This window comes from Chiloscyllium punctatum, chromosome 20 (assembly GCF_047496795.1).
Source record: "Chiloscyllium punctatum isolate Juve2018m chromosome 20, sChiPun1.3, whole genome shotgun sequence".
In the NCBI taxonomy this organism is placed as follows: domain Eukaryota; kingdom Metazoa; phylum Chordata; class Chondrichthyes; order Orectolobiformes; family Hemiscylliidae; genus Chiloscyllium; species Chiloscyllium punctatum.
The window spans coordinates 74662692-74688933 of NC_092758.1; the positions used below are offsets into that span (position 1 = coordinate 74662692).

Sequence of the window (26242 nt, forward strand, 5' to 3'; positions counted from 1 at the left end):
GTCAGTTAGATTGGCATCAGATTAATTTCGCAGGTTGGCGCAACATTGAGGGCTGAAGAGCCTGTACTGCGCTGTAACGTTCTATGTTCTATGTTTTATGTTCTATTTGCAGCATTTATTGGAACCATTCGATTAACTCGGGAGGCTTGATGATAAACCTGGCTTAGTGTGAATTCGCCAAAGCCCAGGTCACATTCCTGGGCCATGTCATTGGACTTGGCAGATAGCCCGTTGGAATGTGAAAACAAAGATTATTGGAGAGTTTTCCATACCATCGACAAAGAGAGCAGTACTATGATTCCTGGGATTGAGTTAGTTTTATCAGAAATTCGTGGAAAATTTCAGCAGTGTGGCTGCTCTATTCGCTGACTTATTGAAGAAGTGCAGAACATTTCAGTGGATGGTGGAATGTCAGAAGATGTTCAACAGACTGAAATCTGTGTTATTCACTGCTCCAGTGTTAGCCACACCTAATTACGGTTAGCCATTCAAGATGGTTATCGCTGCGAGTGATATGGGTGTCGGTATTGTACTTTCATAAGAAGATGACAAAGAGATAGAAAGACCTATGGGATACTTCTCCAGGAAATGGAATATTCATTAACAGAAATATTCGACGAATGAGGAGACCTTGAGCTTAGTGTTGGTGTGACAATATTTCAACATTTATATTCCAAGTCTAAGACAATTGTATATACTGATTATAACCCACTAAAATCTTTGGAGAAATTTAAGGACAAAAAAATCCAGATGGTTTAGATGGAGCTTCTTACTGCAGCCATTTGATGTGAAAATTACACAGGTGGCAGGAGGAGAAAATGTAATTGCTGACACGTTGTCGACACTTGGATGAAGAAAGATGGTGGCATTTATTGGCAGGATTGAAATGGAATACAGTAGTAAATAAAATGTATGTAGAGTTAATATAATAAATGTGTTGTGGTGTACTAACCGGGTAAGACATGTTTAAAATGAAGCCATCTTTGTATATTGATGGTTATTCTTTTTTAAGGCAGGAGGCGTGTTTATGTTGTCACTTTAAGAAGGTTATTTTGTCCTTGTTTTTTGGAGAGGTCGTAATGGCAGAGGTACTAAAGCGTCTCGTTTACCAATGGAAGGGGAGTGGCCAGTTCTCCTAGCTCAGGTTTTTTTGTAGTTTGTCTTAGCTGTAGTAGTCACAAGATGTGAGTGTCCAGGAGACTTAGAAGCTTCAGTAAAAGATTCCTGTGACATTTTTCTGAGATCTCTCCCTGGATGCTGCTCCCTCCTGCTTATAAAAATCTGTGTTTGAATTTACCTTTTTGCCAAGAGATGTATTTATGGGATATTACTGTTTTGGAACAGTTAATTAGAAATAGTTGCTGTGTCAGATAAGTTACGTTTTCCAGTAGTTAAGTTATTCTAAATTCTGTTTTCTTTTGTTTGTGTTTCAGCTGTAGTGTTTAAATAAATTCTGTTTTGCTTAAAGCTGAATGGTTTGACCAGTTGCATCACACCTGGAATACTCACATCTACTTTTAAAATAAGAAAAAAGTTAGGGTCTAGTCTACCTTCTTAAAATATTTTGAGGAGATTTGTCCTGGTCCATAACTGGGGTCACAGTCTAAGAATAAAGGGTAGGCCATTTAGCACTGCGATGTGAGAGATTTGTAAACCTGTGGAATTTTCTACGACACAAAGCTGTTGGGCCCAGTTCATTAGATATATTCAAAGGGAGCTGGATGTAGCCCTTGTGACTAATGGGAGTGAGGGGTGTAGCGTGAAAGCGGGAATGGTATTATGAAATTACATGATCAGTCATGATCATATTGAATAGTGGTGCAGGCTTGAAAGGCCAAATGGCCTACCCCTGCGCTTTTTTTGTTTCTGTGTTTTCTCTCATTACACTACCTGGTGCTTCCTCTCTACCATACTAAGCTAACTGTATAAAATCTAATCTAAAAACAAAACTACCTTTATGGCATGAAGATCCTAGATGGCTTATGTAAGATGGTGCAAGTGGCGTTTGAATATGGAATTAATTTAACTGCATATTATAACGTGGCTGAATGCACTGAGCTAGGAGGATTGTGGGCTAGAGGAAATAACAGAGATGGGAGAAGCAAAATTATAAACAGATATGAAAACAAGGATCAGAATTCTAAAATTAAGACGCTGCTTGGTTGAGAGTTGTTCAGCAAGCAAAAAGGGTGATTGTCGAAAGGGACTTGGAATAGTAAGTCCAGATGTATCATAACCTTGAACAAATATTTCAGATGTGGTGAATTTCAAGTATGATTGGAAGCTGACTTATTTTTAATCATTCATGAGATGTGGGTATTGCTATCTGGACCAGTATATTGCCTGTAGGAGTGTTTTCCTCCGAGTGGGATTGAAGACTCAGGAAGTAGGCAGGATCCTGGCAAGCAGATTTTTATTCAAGCAGAAACCAGTTAATGCAGGGACAGAGCCAAAGGATCTTCCCTGAATCTGGCCTTGATGTGAGAAATCAATTTTTCCCTTAATCTTTGACTCAGATTAAAAGATACATCAATGACATGCTCCGATTTTACAATGAAAAGCCGTATTTTTTGCACACTTTTTGTTTATAATGACATTCGACATGATTACTATGATCCTCTCTCTTACTTCGTAAACCTAATCCTGTGAGACAGCTAATCAACGTTCGGCATTCCTATGGACTGTCCCAGGGTCCCATGATCTCACGTTGTTTAGCAGACATTATAATTGCTATCCCTTGGGATCTTTCTATGCATCCTATTCATTCTCATTCCAAAGTTCTCCTTCGGGTCTGTCCCAGGCCGGTTTATCTCTAAGGTCAGCTTGAATTCTGTTATTCGTTGTATTCCATTTTATCAAATTCAATTCTCTCCTTAGATTTTCCACTGTCCTAATTATATTTGAAGAAAAAACAAAAACAAAGTTAGCTTTGACATATTTGGTATAGATTTGTAATATTAATTTCTGTTACAAAGTTAGTTATAAAGTGTAAAGTCATATAGTTACCCCTACTATTAGCGCTTTGTGATTAATAAGCTGTGAGCAATCTATTTTGTTTTGGGCGTAAGAGAAGCTGTTTCCAAAAGCTAACTAATCTTCACTTCGAGGTTTAAATGCTTGTTTTTCCTTTTTGCTTTGGTTATATGCACCTATCTTTTATGCCAAAAACTACCCTTATGATGCTAAGACTCTTTACTGGAACCTATTTCTTAATGTTCTAAGTTATTTCAAGAAACTAAGTACGATAAGATAGTTGCACCCTCAACTGTTTTAGGGTGTTAATGGGCTGTATCTGGCACCTGGCATCTCTCATTTAATGTGGCCGGAGTTACAAATTTATTGGACCTTAGGTGGTCTTATCAGAACTGTTTCAAATGGGAACATGCTAGGTCCTTTTTATTGTCCTTGGAGTAGCTTGTTCAATGGTATCATTATATTTCCCTGTGTGTGAGCAGGCTGTTTTGGCTTAGTGACTGTCTGCCATTTTGTTTTAAGTCCTGCAGTTGAATTCTACTTTCCACTTATCTGCCATTTTGTGTTAACAGATATGGGCCACTCTATTCTGGCCAGGTACAGGGTACCCCTTTGGCCCTAGACCAAATTATGGCCGTAAAGACATAACTAATAACCAGGCTAAATCAGTGGCCATAAATTCAAACCAAAGTTCAAGAATCTAAATCAAAGTCCGAGAGTAGTCTTCCTTAAGTGTTGCATCCATGATCCTTTCTTCATCGTTTGATGAACTGGTCATTACCTTTCATTGTTCCACTAGTAGTCCATTGTCTTGATGGTGAATAGTAGGACCACCTTCTGGGTCCATGGCTCCTCTGCAGTCGTCATCTTCATTATTGTAGTGGTGGTGCATTTCAGGAGACAAAAAAATGTGATATGACAGGCACAAAATAGCGATTAAAAACTACTAACCTCTGGACAATAGACATCCCAGGGGTCCTAACCATTGATAAATGCCCTATGTCTGCACACAACCCAAGTGCCATTGTAAGGGGTAAACTAGGTGATCATCTCGGGGTACCAGTATTGTTGGAATGTTTTTTCACCTGTGAAATTCCCGAAGGTGCCATTGATGACAAGGGGAGCGTGACATTGTATGTTACAGTTACTAATACTGGTAGGCTTCCCTACTCCTGAAGTGTTAGGCAGTTTGGCTGGTCTTATAGTTGGTTCTACCCTATTATCTCTCTCTGTCAGTATTTGCCTCATACCTCCCACCATTCTCTATTTCTGTGCCTTGAACTGGTCTGCTCAATACTTACTCAGCTAGTTCTGAAGCATCAGAAGTTTTTAATGTTAAGGACCTGGTTTAAATTGGTTGGCTAAATTCAAAATCTGTTGTCTCGATAAAAACTACTGCTTGGCTTGCGAACTGCACTGTCCTTCGACACAGATGTTTCAGTTAGTGTGCTCTCTGTGCACCTGCAAACTCTAAAGCTGCTGTTCGCAGACATCCATTTTTAAATCTAAGCACAGAAAAGTAAAACACCGTCTTTTAAAGGAACTATGAAATGCTATTCTCAATTTGAAATTTTATGCACACCACCAAATTCAAAACTTTCTGCCTGTCAATGTACAATTACTCAACTTCGCAACACCTGCCCCCAGATCAATCACTTGCTTATCAGCTTCAGGGGGAAAATCAACATTAAGAGGAGCCCACAGTGGATTAGCATTGTCCTACTCACTAATTTCAGCAACATTCTTAATTATTCTTAATTCACCACGCAATCATGTCACATATATTTACATGCAACCTTAATCTATTCTGGTAAGCATCCTGTGTTCGCAGATCCTGATCCTGCTTTTTTTTGTTGATCATGAATGAGGGCCACATTTTAATCCTGCGAGAGAGAGTGTGTGTGCAGCAGGGGTGTTACATTATTAACCCCTACATATCTTTAGCTGAGTAGGATGTCTTCATTTGCCAATTCCATTTTCATTAATAAGTGTGCTCGTGTTACCAGTTAATATTACCTAATTTGGGATTGTTTTCACCAGGACCTTGATACTGTGGGTGGCATTTCTGTTTGTCCTGAGTGTTCCCTAGACTCCCAGTCCTTGGTAAGCTATTGGTCTCGTGTTTGTCTGTGAAGTATGACTCATTTTAATTTTAATTCCCTGTTCTGGTTCTGTCAGTGCACATGCAGTGCACCTCTGTCAAAATGTAGCTATGTCTCTTCCCATTCCTTTCCACCACCAGCAATTAGATATTAGCTGTATCATTTTATCTCTACCGACGTGCGCTCACCCATGGTTAGCACAACATAAGGTCTGTTCGCACAATAGACATAAGTGCAGGAGTAGGCCATTCTACCCTTTGAGCCTGCTCCACCATTCAATATGATCATGGCTGATCATCCTTAATCAGTATCCTGTTCCTGCCTTATCTCCATAACTCTTAATTCCACAATCCTTGAGAGCTCTATCCAACTCTTTCTTAAATGAATCCAGAGACTGGGCCTCCACTGCCCTCTGGAGCAGAGCATTCCACACAGCCACCACTCTTTGGGTGAAGAGGTTTCTCCTCATCTCTGTCCTAAATGGTCTATCCCATATTTTTAAGCTGTGTCCTCTGGTTCGGCACTCACCCATCAGCGGAAACATGTTTCCTGCCTCCAGAGTGTCCAATCCTTTAATAATCTTATGTCTCAATCAGATCCCCTTTCAGTCTTCTAAACTCAAGGGTATACAAGCCCAGTCGCTCCAGTCTTTCAGCGTAAGGTAATCCCGCCATTTCTGGAATTGACCTCGTGAACCTACGCTGCACTCCCTCAATAGCCAGAATGTCCTTCCTCAAATTTGGAGACCAGAACTGCACACAGTACCAAGGTGTGGTCTCACCAGGGCCCTGTATAACTGCAGAAGAACCTTTTTGCTTCTATACTCAACCCCTCTTGTTGAAAGCTACCATTTCACCTTCCTTTCTCCAAATATCATCTGCCCCTAACGCTGCTCCTCATCTTGCCCATGCCATCATGTAATCATGGACTACCCACTGTGTAGATGTTAATGCTTTGCCCTTTTCCTAGTCTCTGCAGCAGTGAGTGCTTTTAGTTCATGTACCTGGGCAGAGTGACATCCTTCTATCCTTTTCTCCTGCCAAAATCTCCCCTTCCAAATTAACTATGGCCCACCCTGGCTGGGCCTCCATTATAGTACTTCAGTGCTCCAACTACAAACATGCATTGCACATCTGGTCCCAGTAATGGCCGTTCCTTAAGTTGACCTGTCTCTCTTCTGCTCCATGAGCTGGGTATGATCATGTCTCTCTCCTTCCTGATTCACATAGTTTGCTGGGTTCTCTCTCTTGTCTTTAACCACTGTCTCATGGCAACAGCACGGCTTCACATTTAGCTCACTGATAGTCTGTAATACCTCTCAGTTTGCCAGCTTCTAATAAGTGGACTCTACTGTATGGAGATTGTAATATCACCTTACCTAGTTGTGTCAAGGTGATGGGTGCTGTTAGTGCACAGGGAGCACGTTAGATGGCTCAGATGTAGGGGTCTTGTTCTATGATAACTGATTCCATTTTAGTTGAGTAGCATCCCACAGGCAGGAGCTTGTCTCCGTGTCTCTGTCACTCAACTGCAGATTGATTGCAGTGAAACCAATGGAAAAAGAGGTGAAAAGGCTTTTTCAGGTCAGGCAGTTCTTAATGCTGGTGTGGAGGCCAGTGACTGTTTGATCTTAATAAAGGCCACCTCCTGCTCAGGTCACCAGTCAGTCTTCTATGACATAGAACATAGAACATAGAACATAGACCTAGCATTACCCCTTTGATAAGGCCCTGCAGAGGTCTGATTCGTTCAGTGTAATTTTTTTTTACAAAGTTCCTGCAATAATTGAATCATCCGAAGACTTGTCTTCTTCCTTTAACAGTAAAGTTTTTTTCTTTCTGGTGGAATATGAGCACGGCCTTGTGTTATTATCTGTAGACATTGACAAATGGCTGGAGATTGCTCTGCATCTGTTTAAATCCTTGTCTCTGCCTACCTTTGTCAGAACATATTCACCCAGATTGTGGCCTGTGGTAAGCTAGCTTCAGGCAAGGCACCCTGCTCGCGGCGCCAATCTGTAGGAGCCAATCAGGATTGAAGACTCAGACAGCAGGCAGGATTCTGGCAAGTGGAAGATTTTTTTCAAGCAGAAACTGGTCAATGCAGGGGAAGGCAAAAGGATCTTCCCTGAGTCTGGCCTCGACATGAAAAATCAATTTTTCCTTTAATCCTTGGCTCAGATTGGAAAATAGTTCAATGACACTCTTTGATTTTAAAAGCCATATTTGTTTGTACACTTTCTGTTAATAATCACATACAACATGTTTATTATGTTCCTGCCTCTTACTTCATATACCCAATCCTATGAGGCACCTAATCGATCATTGGCATTCCTATGGACAGCCCCAGGTTCCCATGATCTCATGATGTACAGCAGATACGGTAATCTGTGTGGCCTTGCGACCTTTCCACGCATCCTGTTCATTCACATTCCAAAGTCCTTCTTCGGGTCTGACTCAGGCTGGCTTACCTCTAAAAACAGCTTGAATTCTGTTATCCATTTTATCAATTTCAATTATTCTTCTTACATTTCCCATTGTCCAAATTATATATGAAGTAAACACAAAAAGACAGTTAGTTTTGACTTAGTTGCCATAGATTTGTAATATTAATTTTTGTTATAAAGTCAGTCATAAAGTGTAAAGTCATACAGTTACCCCTACTATCAGCACTTTGTGATTGATGGGCTGTGAGCGATCTGTTTTGTTCTGGGTGTAAGAGAAATTGTTTCCTAAAGCGAAGTAATTTTCTCTTCCAGGTTTAAAGGATTTTTTTTCCCTTTATGCTTTGGTTATATGCATTTATTTTGGATGGTGAAAACTACCCTTAAGTTGCTAAGACTCTTTACTAGAACCTATCTCTTAATATTCAAAGTGATTTTAAGAAACAAAGTATTGTAAGATAGTTGTCCCCTCAGCTGTTTTAAGGTGTTAATGGGCTGTGTGTGGCACCTAGTGTCTGTTCATTCTGGTACAAATGCCCTTTCATTTAACATGGCTGAAGTTACTTATTTATCAGATCTTAGGTGGACTTATCAGAATGGAAACAAGCTGTGTCCTTTTTACTGTCCTTGAAGTGGCTTGTTCAATGGTATCATTATGTTTTCCTGTGTGTGAGCCAGCTGTTTTGGCTTAGTGACTGTCTGCCATTTTGTTTTAAATTCTGCTGTTTTATTTTACTTTCCACTTATCTGCCATTTTGTGTTAACATACATCTATTCTGGTCAGGTCCAGGCCACCCCTACATTGCGCATCCTTAATTGTCGTTCACTTGTGTGGCTTCCTAGCCTACTTATGAGGGCAGATAAGTGTCACAACATTCCTGTGGATCCAGAATCATATCTAGGCCAAATGAAGTACGGATGGCAGATTTTCTTCAATAACAGACGTTAGTGAATCAGATGGTCTTTTATACTAGTCAACAAAGGTTACATGGTCATTGTTAGACCAACTTTCAATCCCAGATAATTCTTGGAGTCAAATATGACAGTAAATTTACTGCAGTACTTTTATTTGAGCCATTGATTGTGGATCACTTAACTCTATTACCTGCTGCTTCCATTATAAAGCATGCATGCAGACTTGTATTGAAGCTTCACAAAGGTGGCTCCTCATCTTAAGATATGCCTATTGCTACTCCTGCCATGCCCTTCTGCATTCTTTATTGAACCAAGGTTGAAACCCAATCCTCATCTATAAGGTACAGGAACAATAAGGCTAGAGGAGCATGATGCCAGGTCCCTCATTGCCCAGGGGCATTCTGGTGATTTAAGCCAAGTGGTAGAGTGTTTATTTCTTGATAGACCATGTAAATGTGGGTGAACAGATTAACCTGACTTTATGCTTAGGCAGTGACTTAACCGGAGGCCCTGAGTGAAGGACGCAACAAAACTAGGTGGCTGAGAGAGGATTTTCTTTACAGGGGCTTCTTTGGGCTGGCCGGCTTTCAGCTATTGTACATGTACAGCAAACAAACCTCTTCAGCAGCCCATATTGCTTTGATTTGATTTATTATTGTTCATGTACTGAGATACAGTGACAAGTATTGTTTTGCATGAGAATCAGACAAGACATACCTTCCATAAGTACATTGGGACAGAATGCAGAATATAATGTTACAGAGACAGATAAGATGCAGAGGAAAATCAACTGTCATGTTTGAGAGGTCCAGTCATAAGTCTGATAACAGCTGAAAAGAAGCTGTTCTTAAATCTGTTGGTACGTGTTTTCAAACTTCAGTATTTTCTGCTTGATGGAAGAAGGTGGAAGAGAGTATAATCGGCGTGGAAGGAATCTTTGATTATGTTGGCTGCTTTCTGGAGGCAGCCAAATGCATGGACGAAGGCAATGGAAGGAAAGCTGGTTTTTGTGATGCACTGGGCTGCATTTACAATTTTCTAATTTCTTGAGGTTTTGGGCATGACAGTTGCCATACGAAGCTGTGATGCATCCGAAAAGGATGCTTTCTGTGGGGCATTTATAAGAATTGGTAATATTCATTGTGGAAATCCCAAATTTCCATCACTTTCTAAGGAAGTAGTGCTTTCTTCACTGTAGCATCGATGAGGATGGACCAGGATAGATCGTTGACGATATTTACTCCTGGGGATTTGAAGCTCTAGACCACCTCCACCTCAACACCATTGATACAGACAGGAGTGTGCCCTCCATTCTGCTTTGCCTCCTCTAGCTTATCTCTGCACGCTTCAGGCTCACTGCCTTTATTCCTGATGAAGGGCTTTTGCCCGAAACGTTGATTTCGCTGCTCGTTGGATGCTGCCTGAACTGCTGTGCTCTTCCAGCACCACTAATCCAGTTCCTGAAGTTGATGACTAGCTTCTTTGTTTTGCTGACATTGAGGGAGAGATTGTTGTCTTTCCACCATGCCACTAAACTGTCAATCTCCTTCCTGTCTCTTTTTTTGTTTGAGATCCGACCTACAATGGTGGTATCATCAGCAAGTTTGTAAATGAAGTTGAAGCTGAATTTGGCCAAACAGTCATGAGTGCGTAAGGAGCATAATAAGGAGCTGAGTACGCGGCCTTGCAGGGCATCTGTGTTGAGGATTATTGTGAATGAGGTGTTGTTGCCTGTCCTTGCTGATTGTGTCTGCAGGTGAGGAAGTTGAGGATCCAGTTGCAGGTGGGAGCAGAGTTCTAGGTCTGAGTTTAGAAATGAGTTTCACTGGAATTATGGCATTGAAGGTGGAGCTCAAGTCAATGAATAGGAGTCTGATGTAGGTATCTTTGTTATCCAGTTGTTCCAGATAGTGTCTGCTGTGGACCTATTGTGATGGTTTGCCAATTGTAGCAGATCAAGGCAATCTTGAACAGAATTGGATTTCCCTCTCTAGGATACATTTGACTTAATTCATTGACTTCAAGCTGCTAAGATAATAGGTAGCTGTGTCTATCTGTGTCCATACATACGTGTACCATGGCTGAGTAGCATGAGGAACCAACGCTCTCGATATTTAAAATCAGTTTTCAATCAGCTGAATTTCAGGGGTGAAGTTTATTTCAAGGTTAGCACCATAAGTAAAAACAACAAATGCTGGAGATCACAGCGGGTCAGGCAGTATCCATGGATAGAAAGCAAGCTAACGTTTCAAATATAGATGACTCTTCACCTCTTCATGGATGCTGCCTTATGTGCTGTGATTTCCACTATTTGTTTTCAGTACAGATTGTAGCATTTGCAGTAATTTGTTCTTCTCTTTGGAATTTAACTTTTTGTGTCATTTTAGGAGAGTTCTTCAGCTTTCTTTCTTGTTGTGAGTTTCTCATGAAGCACTTTACTGGTGCAACTGAACAGCTTTTATAACGTCCAGCTCATGTCGAATGGCATGAATGTAGCTCTGGAGTGATGAGTGCAGGAGCGAATTGTGCCCGACAACCTTAAACAGATCGGAGGTAAAAGAGGTGCCAGAGTGCTGAGGCTGTCTGTTTAAAAGACTTGGCCGTAGTTGTTTTGTTAAACTTTCAGCCCTCTAGCCCTCACTCCTCAAAAGGCATCATCCACTCAATGTATTCCCAATGCCTTATGCATGGCTCAATACCAACAGAATATAACCCTTGTCCCACTCGTTATCTTTATAGGCATCCAGACCAACTTAGTGCCAACTCATGCCAATCAATCCATGGCCCTTATACCATCCATGCCATCTCACCCAGTATTTACCAGGAGCAGATCTTAGGAGAGATGTTCAGATTAAATAAAGAAAAGGTATCTTGTCTTCCCCTATTAAAAAAAACACTCACATTCAGAACTTTAAAATCTCCTCAAGTGATTAATCCTCTATAAAAGAACTGTTCTCTTGATAACCCCACATCAAAGACCTCCTTGAGCTTAGAATCTCTCCATTAGGATAATTATAGCTTCTAGAAAACAATCAAGCATTCATAAGGGCTTAAAGATAGTCCTTGAGGAAGTATCAATGAGGATCACATCTTAAGTACCACTGACGTGGGCAGACTGTTCTTTATTTTTCTGAGAGAACTGAGGATTTAAATACAAAAGCAGAAAATACTAGAGAAATTCAGGTTTAGCATCATTTTTTAAGGCTGGCATGGTGCCTCAGTGGTTAACACTGTTGCCTCACAATACCAGGGACCTGGGTTCGATTCCATCCTTGGGCGACTAACTGTGTGGAGTTTGCAATTTCTCCTCATGTCTGCATGGGTTTCCTCTGAATGCTGCAATTTCCTCCCACAGTCCAAAAGATGTGCAGGTTAGCTGAATTGGCAATGCTAAATTATCCTGTAGTGTCCAGGGATGTGCAGACTGAGTGGGTAGCCATAGTTGCAGGAACAGGGTAAGAAGGTGGAGGGGTGGATCTGGGTGGGATGCTGAATACTGAATAGCTTGAGCAGAGCAGATGTTGGGAAGATGTTTCCGTTGGTAGGAGAGATGAGAACCCAATGGCACAGCCTTAGAATAAAGGGAAGCTGTTTTAGAATGGAGATGAGGAGAAACTTCTTCAGCTAGAGATTGGTGAATCTATGGAATTCATTGCCACAGAAGGCTCTGAAGGCCAGGTCATTGAGTATATTTAAGACTGAGATTGATAGGTTCTTGATTATCAAGAGGTCAAGGATTATGGGTATAAAGTGGGAGAATGGAGTTGAGAAACTTATCAGCCATGATTGAATGGTGCAGCAGACTCAATGGGCTGAATGGCCTAATTTCTGCTCCTATGTCATATGGTCTTAAGCTCTTCAGAGAGTTAGTGTGGACTCAATGGGCCAAATAGCCTGCTTCCAAACTGTAGGGATTCTATGATTCTGTGGAAATAAAGCAGAGTTAGAGAGTTGAGAGTTCTGAAGGTTCGCTGGACTGGAAGCATTAACTCTGCATTCTCTCCACAGATGCTGCCAGACTTGCTGAATTTCTCCAGCAATTTCAGTTTTTTCTTTCAGATCTTCTGTCTCTGCACAGCATTGTTTTATTTTGAGAACTTAAATAAACTTGACAGTTTCAAGGTTCTTTAGATCTTCTCTGCCCTTTATGAACATTTAAGTCTATTCTAACAAAATGCAACATCCGTGCTGTAGGTTAAGATTAGATTAGATTACCTACAGTGCAGAAACAGGCCCTTCGGTCCAACAAGTCCACACCGACCCTCCGAAGAGTAACCCATCCAGACCCATTCTCCTACTCCCTACTAATGCACCTATCACTATGGGCAATTTAGCATGGCCAATTCACCTGACCTGCACATCTTTGTGATTTTGGGAGGAAACAGGAGCACCCGGACGAAACCCACACAGACAAGGGGAGAATGTGCAAACTCCACACAGGCAGTCGCCCAAGGCTGGAATCGAACCCGGATCCCTGGCACTGTGAGACAGAAGTGCTAACCACTGAGCCACCGTGCTGCCCCTAAGGTCCTTAGTACAGCAAAATGAGTTCTTCCTACCTTGACAAATGGAATCTGTTGGAAATGGGGACACAGGTGTCACACCTGGACCCTACCTACCAGTTTTAAAAATTAATTAGACTGCACAGCTCTACAAAACGCCAGGCCCACATCTCTAGTTTTTTTACTTGTGGAGTGTAAACTTCTCTATCTGTCACAGATTTTGTTTTACATTTTTTGTTCTCTATCTGTCAATACATTAATGGGAGGGCATGTGGTATGCAAATAGCAAGAATATAACACACCTGCCTCACTGATCCTAAATCTGTTAGATCTGTTACTAATTAAAAGTTGCAGATCTGAATCGTTAATTCGACTTGTCTCCGCACACATACTTCCAGACTTGCTGAGTATTTGTCACATTTTAAAAACAAAATAATTGAGTGGGAAGAGGTTGTTTAAGTTCTGATAGACATTTCAACAGTGTTAACCACCCATTTCAGTTTCAGATGGATCTACACATCTTGCCAAAATTTTACCTCGCAATGAATCTGGGGATCTGTCCCAATCTTTGGCTGTAACACTGAATCATTAGACCAGATTTGATTATAGATCTGTACTTCACTGATGTCATGCAGAACCACATTGAAATGCAAAAATTAGCACTGACCTCTCGATAAGGGGTTGCCATCATTTATGTTTGAAGATAAATCAGTCTGGAGTATAATACTTATTAAGGTACCAAAATAAGAATTAAATGCAGTGAAAATAACTTACTCACTGAATTTTATAACTAACCAGAACCTGAAGGTGTCTGTTATGTACTGATTAAGCTGCAGATTGATTGTTTGGAATTAAAATTCCCTTTCTTAAAAGGCAGTGGATGCAGAATCTTTAAATAGCCATTTTGATACAGAACTGGCTCAAAGGTAGAAGACAGAGGGTGGTGGTGGAGGGTTGTTTTTCGGACTGTAGGCCTGTGACCAGTGGAGTGCCATAAGGATCAATGCTGGGTCCTCTACTTTTTGTCATTTACATAAATGATTTGGATGCGAGCATAAGAGGTGAGTTAGTAAGTTTGCAGATGACACCAAAATTGGACAGCGAAGAGCGTTACCTCAGATTACAACAGGATCTGGACTAGATGGGCCAATGGGCTGAGAAGTGGCAGATGGAGTTTAATTCAGATAAATGTGAGGTGCTGCATTTTGGGAAAGCAAATCTTAGCAGGACTTATACATGGTAAGGTCCTAGAGAGCATTGCTGAACAAAGAGACCTTGGAGTGCAGGTTCATAGCTCCTTGAAAGTGGAGTCACAGGTAGATAGAATAGTGAAGAAGGCGTTTGGTATGCTTTCCTTTATTGGTCAGAGTATTGAGTGCAGGAGTTGGGAGGTCATGTTGCGGCTGTACAGGACATTGGTTGGAATATTGCCTGCACTGTTAGAATATTGCCTGCACTTCATATATGCAATGAGCTGCCAGAGGAAATGATAGAGGCTGGTACAACTGCAACATTTAAGAGGTATTTGGACGGATATACGAATAGCAAGGGTTTGGAGGGATGTGGGACTAGATTGGGTTGGGATATCTGGTCAGCATGGATAGCTTGGACCGAAGGGTGTGTTTCCATGCTGTACATCTCTATGACTCTATATTTAAGACAGAGATAGATGAGTCTTGATTCCCGAGGAGATGAATGATTGTTGGGGGTATGCAGGAATGTTGAGTTGAGGTTTAAATTCAGATCAGCAATGATCTTATTGAATGTTGGAGCAAGCTCAAAGGACTGTGTGACCTATTCTTGTTCTTCATTTGTATATTTGCATGTTGATATGTTTGCTGTTTTTATTTATGCTCTGTATTCCTATTTCACTAGAGCCATTATTGGAATGTCTGGCAGAAAAAGCCCAGCTGTTTGTGTTAATAGATAACTTTAAATTATTTTTTATCATAGACTTCATATGCTCAACTGTTGGCAGCAACATGCCTTACAAAGCTTGTGACTCGGGTGAATCCATTGCCACTGCAACAAAGAATTGACGTCAGTGAGTAGATTGTTCTTGTGACTCCACTTCATATCACCAGAGGAATTGGTTACAGATGTTTTATTTCATTGTTTTCTTTTTGCTGAATGTCATTTATCCACTGGCACTGGTATCCAATATAAATGGCCTTAGCTGATGAGAACCATTTGATAGTTGTGTGGCTACAGTTATCTGTAGCATGTTTAACTAAAGAGCACTGAAATCAGACCAAATTTCCTTTCTGTTTACTATACTGTTACGACACAGAGGTGAAGTTCTCTGTTAATTAAATCAAACCCCCTCAATCACCTCACCTCGTGATCTGTTAAAATATGAATGACCGAGAACTCTCAAATTTCACTATTTAATGAAAATAATATCAGTTTTTTTTAACTATAAAAGAGAACATTAAATAACTATTCACAATTCTGAGCCCCGCTTTCTCTTAATTGCTTATTATCTGCCTCCAACTCTATAAAAATATGCTGTTCCAATATTACAATTATTAAATTAAATCAACTTAATTTCAGAACCACACAGCCGCTGTTGTCTTCGGTTTCTTTCTTCTTCCAGCTGAGGATCTCCCTGTGTTGTCTTTTTTTTTAACTACAAATATGTTTCATACAAAAAGGTACCTTTGATAGAGAATGCTTTCTAATTTCTTGGAGAGCAAGATGTTCAATCTCCATGCTTTTCTATCTCGATGGCAGTTACTCTCTCCAATTTTCAAAATACACACAATTTTTATACTCTCAACATCACATCGTCTCAATGGTGTTGGCAAAACAATAAATTCAAACTTGATTGGATCTTAGTATCCTGGGGCATATTTTAAAATGGTTAAAACAGCACCCAAACAGTATCCACTTCATAGCCAGATGTTACATTTTTTCAATTTCCAGTACACTCTGGGACTGCTATCTAGTCATATACTCAGGCGCTTGTAACTTCTCAGTTCAGAACAGCATTTTCTCTCTCTTAAAAGTATGCTTTCAACTTCATAATAACTGTAATTTTGGCACAATCACCTGATGAAGGAGCAGTGCTCTGAAAGCTAGTGCTTTCAAATCAACCTGTTGGACTATAACCTGGTGTTGTGTGATTTTTAATTTTGTATTTTGGCTGTGATTTCTACATTTAAATGTATTGTAAGGCGATGACAGAATCAGGCTTGTGTGTACTAAATTCTTCAAATGTATGCCCTGCTGACATTAGAACAAAAAAAAGAACAATACAGCACAAGAACAGGCCCTTCAGCCCTCCAGGTGTGCATCGACACATGTTGCCCTTTCATATTAAAATTGTCTTCAATTATAGGATCTATTCCCATCCTATTCATGTATTCACCCAGTGCTTCTTGAATACTGCTATCGTGGCTGCTTTCACCATCACCTCTAGCAACGCATTCTAGGCACTGACCACCCTTTGTGTGAAAAATGTGCCTGGCACATTTCTTTTAAACTTCCCTCTTCACACCTTGAACCTATGTCCCCCAGTAATTGATCCATTCACCCTGGGAAAAATCCTCATATTTTCCACTCTGTCCATTCCATTCAAAATCTTATAAACTTCTCTCAAGTTGTTCCTCAATGATCTGTGTTCCAGTGAAAACAAACCCAGTCTAGCCAACCTTTCTTCAAAGTTAAAATCCCCCATACCAGGCAACATCCTGGTAAACCTTTTCTGTACCCACTCCAAAGCAACCACATCCTTCTGGCAGTGTGGTGACCAGAATTATTGACAATATTCAAAGTGTGACCTAACTAAAGTTCAACCAAACTGCAGCATAACTTATCTATCCTTATACTCAATGCCCCTTCTAATGAAGGCAAGCATGCAATAAGCCTTTTTTACTACTTTTTTGACCTGTGCTGCCACTTCAGTGATCTATGGACCAGAACACCTGGATCCCTCTGCATACCAATACTCCTAAGGGTTCTGTAATTCACTGTATAACTTCCCCCACACTTAACCTTCCAAAATGCTTCACCTCTCATTTGTCCAGATTAAACTTCACCTTTTTTCTGCCCATGTCTCCAACTGATCTATATCCTGCTGACAATCCTCCTCGCTATCCGCAACTTCACCAATCATTGTACTGCCTGCAAACTTATTAGTTAGACCAGCTACATTATCCTCCAAATAATTTATGGAGATCATGAACAGCGGAGATCCTAGCACTGATCACTGTGTAACGCTACTAGCCATGGCCTTCCATTATGAAAACTGTCCTTCCACCGCTACTCTCTGTCTTCAGTGAGAGTTCTGTATCTATCTTGCCAGCTCACCCTGATGCCATGTGACTTCACCTTTTGTACCAGTCTGCCATGAGGGACCTCGTCAAAGGTAGACACCATCAACTGTTTTTTCCTCATCAATCGTCTTCATCACCTCAAAACCTTGATCACGTTAATGAGACATGACCTCCCCCAGACAAAATCATGTTGTTTATCGCTAATCAGTCTATTTGCTTCAAACCGCTTATGGATCTTGTCCCTGAGAAACTTTTCCAATAATACCCCTACCACTGATGTGAGGCTCACAGGCCTGTAATTTCCAGAGTTATCCCTTCTACCCTTAAGCAATGGGACAACATTAGGTATTCTCCAGTCTTCTGGGACCTCACCTGTAACGAAAGAGGATACAAAGTTGTATGTCAATGCACTAGCAATTTGATCTCTTGCCTCACTCAGTATTCTGGGATAGATTCCATCAGGTTTCAGGGACTTATCTAACTTAATACTTTTAGAGACGCGCAATACTTCTTCATTTTTAACAACAACTTGGCTTAGAAATTCCACACTCCCTTCCCTGAGATCATCATTCACCAATTCCTTTTCTTTGGTGAATACTGAAGCAATGTATTTGTTTAAGACCTCAATTACACCTTGTTAAAACCCACGTATCCCTTTATGGGTAGAAAAAGGTACTTCCTTGACTGCTGATGAGGAAATTGTGAATTCAGTGTTCCAGAATTCAGAATTGCTGGTGTGGTGGAGCACATGTAGAGTAATAGGAAATTACTGTGCCAGATCTCAGAACATAGATTTACTGCTAAGTTTAAAGATGCAAGTTAACATTTTAAATATTGTGCTGCAGGCACTTTCTGCTGATCACTCTATGCCAGGTTATTTCAGTGGGCCATGGCAAGTTCCTGCCATTGTAACATCTGTTCAATTCATTTATTTCAGGAAGGAAATCTGCCGGATTTAAAAACTGCCAGAACATGTCAGTTCCATGCTTTCTCAAGTCATATCCCAAAAATCAATGCAAGGCTTGGTGAAAAATCCTGGCCACAATGCCATACTAATAGTGTTGCTGATTTGGAGTCAAGCTTGTTATTGTGTTTATTTATTTCTGGTATTAGTCATCGTAAGAGACTAAGGGAATCTAGGAAAATGTGATAATGGGATAGTTTCTTTTAGTGTCTCTAATATTTTGTGTTCTCAGAGTTTTTGGAAAAATGACTATGTCCTGAGTTGGAAGACCAATATATATGATGTTCTTGCAGATCTCATTCACAAAGTAGACTAGTTTTAGCATTCTCAGACATCTTAGCGCCTGTCTTATTATTCAGATTTTCCTCTGGCTCTGTTATTAATTATAGTAAATTATTAAACATATTTAGTACTCTTCTCTCCATTCTCTGTGCTATTTCTTTGAAGGTTATTATCTGGGGCAGGAATAAATAAAAGCTGTATATTTTATGGAACTGAGCACTGTTTCAATTATAGTCAATAAACTAAATCTCAACTTTTAAAGTATTTTTTAATAAAGGTGCAATAAATAAATAAAAATAGTATGGCAGAGGGAGGGGACACAGAATATTAGTGAAATATGGACACATCATGCTACAGCCAAGGAAGCAAGTCAGAGTGAGTTCATCTATATTGAGTTTCAAGAGAGTAAGACAGGCTAGATAGCCTTTAATGCTAGGAGTGTAAAAGGTAAGACTGATGAGGTAGAAACATGGATTAACACATGGAAGCATGATATGTTTGCCATCAGAAAAATATGGTTGTAGGAAAGGCAGGACTGGCAACTCAACATTCCACGGTGTAGGATCTTTAGGTGAGATGAATGAGGGTGTAAAATGGTCAGTAGAGTAGCACTACTAATCAAGCAGTCAGTTACTGCATGGAGAGATGATATCTTGGAAAGGTCTTCAAACAAAGCTTCATGGTAGAATTTAACATTCAAGGGGGCAGTTACATTATTGGGAGTATATGTTAGGCACCCAAAGAGTCAGCAGCAAATAGAGGAGAAAACATTTCGACATTTCATAGAGTTATGTAAGAGTAATAATCAGGTAATTATACTAGCAAGTTTCAACTTTCTCAACATTAATTGATAATAGTATTAAGAGTTCAGAGTGGGTGGATTTCTTGAAATGTATCCAGGGGAGCTTTTTGTATCAATAGATAGGAAGGCCCAATAAGGGATAGTGCCCTGCTAGATTTAGTTCTGAAGAATGAACACTTGCTTGGCTTCAATGTGGCAGTGGGAGAATCATTTTAGCTATAGTAATCACAACATGATATGTTTCAAATTTGTGATGAACAAAGAGAAAAATGGACGACAAAACCTGGCTTTGGATTGAGGGAAGCAGAATCTGACCAAAGTTGACTGGGAACACTCCTCGTGGCTGCAGTGGAGCTGTGGGTCATTCAAAAAAGGAGCTGGGAGAGTACAGATCCAACATGCACTCTTTAGGGGGAAATATAGGAGCAAAAAGGTAAGGGAACACTGGATGTCTAGGACAATTCAGGATTGAATGAGGAAGAAGAGAAGGGCTTTTCGCAAGTCCACAGGGAGCAATTTAGCAGTCGTCCTAGAGAAATATGGGAAGTGCAAGAGAGGACTTAAGAGAGCAATTAGAAGAGCAAAAAGGGGCATGATAAAGGATTTACAAACAGGATTAGAGAAAATCCTAAAATACTTTATAAATATGTCAAAGGGGAAAGGTTCATCAGGAAAAGTTTAAGAAGCATTAGGGACCAAGAGAGGAATCTTTGTATATATCTGTGGGATACTGAAGGGATGTTAAATGAATACTTTTCTTTGGTCTTCACTCTGGGGGGGGAGAAAAAAGAGCAGATGTAGAATTCAGCAAAGGGGACTGTAAGGAACCTGCCTAGTTTGATAGAGGAAATGGAGAGGTGTTGAATTTAAAAATGGACAGATCTCCTTCCTGGATGAATTACTTCCTAGGCTGCTGCCGGAGGTGAGGCAGGAAACTGCAGGAGCTCTGACACATATTTCAAATTTATGGAGCCACGGGAGTGGTGCCAGAGGACTGGAGGATGGCTAATATGGTTTCCCTTTTCAAGAAAGTTGGTAGAGGTAAACCAGGAAATTACAAACCGTTGAGTCTCGTGTCAATGGGAGGAAAACTATTGGAGAAAATTCTGAAGGACAGAATTAATATTTACTTGGTAAAGCATGGGCTAATTTGGAATAGTCAGCATGGCTTTGTCACACGAAGGTCATACTCGCAAATCTGTTAGAATTTTTCGAAAATGTGATCCAAGTGTGTGGATGAGGGAAGCTCAGTTGATGAAATTTACATGGATTTTAGCAAAGGTTTTGATAAGGTCACATTTGGGAGATCGATTGTGAAGGTTAAAGCACTTGGAATTTGGGGAAACTTTGCAAGGTGGATCAGAATCTGGCTTTGCAATAGGACACAAAAGGATAGTGGTAGAAGTCTGTTTGAGTAACTACAGGCTGGTATCCAGCAGTATATCTGTAAAGGGATTTTAGTGTGTGTAATGTACAGAAATTATGTAGATTAAAATGTTGAGAGAATGCTAATCAAGTATGCAGTATGCCAAGATTAGTAGCATGGTTAATAAATAGTGAAGAAGACGGGTGGAGTTTACAGGAAGATATAAATGGGTTAGTCTGATGGGTAGAGCAATAGTAGATGGTATCTCATCCTGATAAGTGCAAAGTGATGCACTTTGGAAGAAGAAACAAGATGAGGGAGCATTTAATATATGGCAGGACACTGGGTCGAATAGAATAGTCTATATACTCAGTGAGCATAGTGAAAAGTTTACTGTCGCCATATACAGCATGACTTAAACATAACAGTACCTAGGCACAGCTTGTTTTGTTCCAAGATTTGTTGCAGAAATAAAATGTTCAGCATTACAGAAGAGAATTCAGTACAGCAGATCACTCTGGCAATTAGCTTCCAGTCAGCACTGGGCCTTGGCACCACACTGCCCTGGCAACACGCCATCCCGGCAGGCTGCTGCAGGAGGCCAGAAGGTCACCACGCCATGCTGGAACGCCCCTACTAAGGAGGCTGCTGCGCCAGGGTGGGAGATCACCGTGCAATGCCAGGAAACCCCATGGGAGGAGGCTGCTGCATCAGGCTGGGAGGTCACCATGCCATGTCATGCTGGGAGGCCCCTGGAGAAGGAGGCTGCTGCACCAGGCTGGGAGGTAGCTATGCCAACCCAGGAGGCTGCCATGCCAGGCTGCGAGTCATTGCTGGAGGCCGGGAATCCTTGCTTGCTGGAGACTGAGGATTGTCGCTTGCTGGAGTAAGGGGACTGTCGCTTCTTGCCAGAGGTCGCCTCAGGGGGTTGTCATCAAAAGCCGGGAGTTGAAGGGAAAAAAATTGAGACAAATAAAGTACCAGAAGGAAGAACAAAAGGGGGAAGAAGAAAATAAGAAGAGCGGCTAGAGTGTCAGTAGCAGATGGTGTTTCACTCTAATAAGTGCAAAGTGACGAACTTTGGAAGAGTAAACAAGATGAGGGAGCATTTAATGTATGGTAGGACACTGGGTAGCTGAGAAAAACAGAGGGATCTTGGGGTAAGTTTTCATAGATCCCTGAAATTGGCAGAACACGTAAATGAGATAGTTAAGAAGGCCGATAGGATCCTTTCTTTCATCAGTCATGGCACAGAGAATAAGAGCAAGAACATAGTGTTGGAATTGCACACAGTGTTGCTTAGGAGTTGGGAGTACTGTGTGCAGTTATGGTCGTCTCAGTACAGGAAAGACGTGAAAGCACTAGAGAGGGTGTAGAGAAGGTTCACCACATGTTGCCTGGTATGGAGCAACTTTCAAGGAAAGACTTGAAAGGCTTGGATTTTTTTTTAGAGCAGAGAAGGCTGAGGGAGAACATGATTGAGGTATGAAAGATCATGAGGGTGAGTAGGGAACAGCTATTCCCCTTGGTTGAGGGCTCAATCACAAGGGCCATAGTCTCAGGGTAAGGGGCAGGAGATTCAGAGGGGTTTGAGGAAAAGCTTTTTCACTCACAGTTGGCGAGAATCTGGAAAGCACTACCTGGGAAGGTAATGAAGACTGGAAATCTTCCAAGTTTAAAAAATTGGATGAGCACTTGAAATATCATAACATTCAAGGATATGGGACAAATGAAGGAAATTGGGATGAGAACCTTTAGTGATAGTTATGTTGTTGCAGACCTGATATGACAAAGGGCCTTTTCTGCCCTGTATGATGCCATGACTCTGTAATTGGTCAAAATCTGGTACTTGCAACTCGGAAGAGGTGGTTCACTGCATATTTAACAAATGTGCATTCTTCAAAAGAATCACATCTTTCAAAAAAATTGTGTCTGAAATATGATTACTTTCCTTGATAAGCCAGTATTGTTACTACCTTGGCAAGTCTGGGTTATATTAACTGACTGGGATCAGAAAATTTGATAGACTATAGAATCTACACAAGAGACATTAGACACTATGAAGTGATTCTCTCCTGAAACTAAAATAAAGCAGTACATAAAAAAAAGAATGTTTTGATGTTTTGGTTGATAACATCAGAAAAATTAGTTGATCACATGTAGCACTGGAAAAGGCAAAGCAGGTCAGGCAGCATCCGAGGTGAAAGTGAATTGACATTTTGAGCAGGACCTTCTTTGGGACTGGGGCAGGAGAAGAGGGTTGAGAGTTAATGGGGGAAAGGGGCGTTTGGGGCGAGGGGAAAGGCAGGCAATAGGTGGGCAAAGGTGGGAGGTGATAGTGAAAGGTTGGTGAGAAGGGTGGAGCGGATAGGTGCCAAGATTGGCACCTTCCCCTGCTTCCATGAGAAGTGCAAAACCTGTGCCCTCACCTCCGTCCTTGGCCTCCAAGGATCTTTTCAAATCCGGCAAAGATTTACTTGTATATCCTCCAACCTCATTTATTGTGTCCAATGTTCTCGATGTGGTCTCTTCTACATTGGAGAGACCAACTGCAAACTTGTGGACCGGTTCAGGGAACATCGCTGGTCCGTATGCACCAACCAACGCCACCTTCCCGTGGCCATCCACTTCAACTCCCTTTCCCACACCCCTAAGGATATATCCATTCTGGGCTCCTCTATTGCTTACCCAAGGCCACCTGCAAATGGAGGAAAAACACCTCCCCTTCTGCCTCGGGAATTTACAACCATGCAGGAAAAACATTGAACTCATCAGTTGCCAAATCTCCCTTCCTTGCACCCCATCTCAGATCCACCCCTCTGTCTTTTGGCCTGATCTACCTGTCCATCTTCCTTCCCCCACTCCTCATTTATCTCTCAACTCCCTTCCCCCTCACCATTCCTAAAGAAGGGTCCTGCCTGAAATGTCGACTCTCTTGCTCCTTGGATGCTGCCTGACCTGCTATGTCTTTTCCGGTGCCACGCTTTATCAGCTCTGATTTCTCTAGTATCTGCAGTCCCCATTGTTTCTTATTTGCTGCAAACAATACTGTGAAGCCTCTTCCAAGGATGCCCAGCTTGAAGAAATTCTCCTCCCTCCTTCTGCAAGGATCTCAGTGAGTGTCTCTCCAACTACAGCCCTGGTCATCTCTGTCGCCTTGAATCTGTTCAACCACATCCTGAAACAATCCTGCTACAACAGCTGCATCTCCTTCCTCAATGCCTTACTGCGGAACCGGCTCACCCCATGGATTCCAAACCATCTCAATTTGGATCCAACCAGGACAACTGCTACCTACAGCAAATCCAAAGCCTCCAGAAATGGTTTTCCCTCCGCATCCTCAGCTCCACACTTTCTAGAGTCTTCTCTGCCCCAGCTCAGGGTCTTACTCTCGCAGACGTGCAAAAAACCTCTACTGTTCTTCATCCTGAGAAGTATCCACACACTCAAGGAATGCATTTACACCAGCTTATTGGACATCAAGGAGTGTAAGTACACGAAGCTCTCTTGTATTTACCTCTAAACTGGGACTCCTTGACCATTCCAGACCCCATGCCCAGCCTCCTCTGGAATCCTTCAGATGCCATGAACTACGCAGCCACTCCAACCGCCTCCACTGGTGGTTGTTGATATCATTTCCGCTAATGTGGATGACCGTCACATCATGTGCTGACCACGCCGCTCCAGCGACCACCACAGTTCACACTGACCACACTGCTCCAGCGACCACCACAGTTCTCACCGACCATGCCACTCCAGCGACCACCACAGTACACGCCAACCAGGCTGCTTCAGTGACCACCACAGTTCACACTGACCACGCCACTCCAGCGACCACCACAGTTCACACCGACCAGGCAGCTCCAGAGATGGCCACAGTTCACGCTGACCAGGCTGCTCCAGCGACTGCCTCAGTTCACACTGATGACGCCACTCCAATCACCACCACAGTTCACGCCGACTAGTCTGCTCCAGAGATGGCCACAGTTCATGCCGACCAGGCTGTGCCCCAGTGACCACCACATCACACGCTGACCAGGCCGCTCCGACTGCCACAGTTCACACTGACCAGGTCGCTCCAACGACCACCACAGCTCACACCGACCAGTCTGCTGCAGCAACCGCCACAGTTCACGCTGACCAGGCTGCTCCAGCGACTGCCATAGTTCACGCCGACCAGGCCGCTCCAGCGACCACCACAGTTCACGCCGACCAGTCTGCTCCAACGACTGCCACAGTTCACACCGATCAGGCCGCTCCAACGATTGCCACAGTTCACGCTGACCAGGCTGCTCCAGCGACTGACATAGTTCATGCCGATAGGCTGCTCCAGCGACTGCAACAGCACATGCTGCCTCTACAGCCACTGCTGACCATGTCACTCCAGCGACTGCCACAGCACATACCAACCGCACCGCTCCAGCAACCGCCACAGCGCACGCCGACCCATAGTCACCACTGACCAGGCAACTCCAGCGACTGCCACAGCTGACGTTGACCACACTGTGTCACTTCTGCCACTGCAAACGCTGTCAACCATGCCATCTCCAGGGTTGCTGCTGGTCACGTGACCACCAACATCACATGACCACTTCCACTCCCAACTCTAGCCCCATACCAGGCCCCACCCCCAAGCCCTGCCAACTTTTTACTATTCAATCAGAACATTCCTTCTCTGAGAACGGTCAGTCCTCAACAAAGGTCTTGCCTTTATTCTACTCTGTCTCTATGTCAATGAATTCCATACATGCCGCAATGTTGAACTCACTTTCTGTTGCCTGTGCCTCCGGGCCTACACTTTCAATCGTGACCCCCACCCAACCTCCAAGGATCCCTTCTCCCGCCTCCAACCTACTCCATCCTCCTGTACACCTCATGCTGGCCTCTTCCCCTCCCTCAACCTCTTCATTTCCAATTGCCATCGTGACAATTACCACCTCAACCTGTCCACCTCTCTCACCTTCACAATGTGCAGCTCTCCACTCTCTTCACTCTAACTCCAACCTCACCATCAAGCCAGTCAACAAGTAAGGCATGGTGGTAATATGGCGCACTGACCTCTAAACTGCTGAAGCCAGATGCCAATGCCAACACCTGCTACTGCCTCCTTGGCTGTGACAGTACCTCCCATCACCAAACTGTCATCTCCAGGACCATCCACAAATCTTATCACCTCAGGTGATCTCCCACCCTCAGCCTCCAACCTCATAGTCCCCCAACCGTGCTCTGCTCAGTTCTATCTCTTGCCAAAAATCCACAAACCCGACTGCGCTGGTTGACTGATTGTCTCCGCCTGCTCTTGCCCCTCTGGACTTATCTCCAATTATCTTAACTCCGTCCTGAACCCTTGGTCCAGGAACTACCTCCATACGTTCAAGACTCCACCCACCCACGCTTTTCACCTGTTCCATGACTTTCGATTCCCTAGCCCCTTCCACCATGGACATCAGTCCCTCTATATTTGCATCCCTCATAAGGAAGGCCTTAAATCCCTCCATTTATTCTTTTCCTGCTGAATCACCTAGTCCCCCTCTATTGACACCCTCATTCAATTGGCAGAACTGGTCCTTACCTGCAACAACTTCTCCTTTCAGTCCTCCCACTTCCTACAAACCT

General features: G+C 42.3%; 1 protein-coding gene across 1 annotated transcript in view; it reads left to right on the forward strand.

The window, feature by feature from the left end:
• Positions 1-26242, forward strand: part of LOC140491822 (ran-binding protein 17-like) — a 235240-nt gene that overhangs the window by 85401 nt on the left and 123597 nt on the right. Inside the window, exons 3-4 of the mRNA XM_072590217.1 lie at positions 5014-5076; positions 14889-14979. Of these exons, the coding sequence (XP_072446318.1) occupies positions 5014-5076; positions 14889-14979 (154 nt within the window). The remainder of the gene's footprint in view (positions 1-5013; positions 5077-14888; positions 14980-26242) is intronic.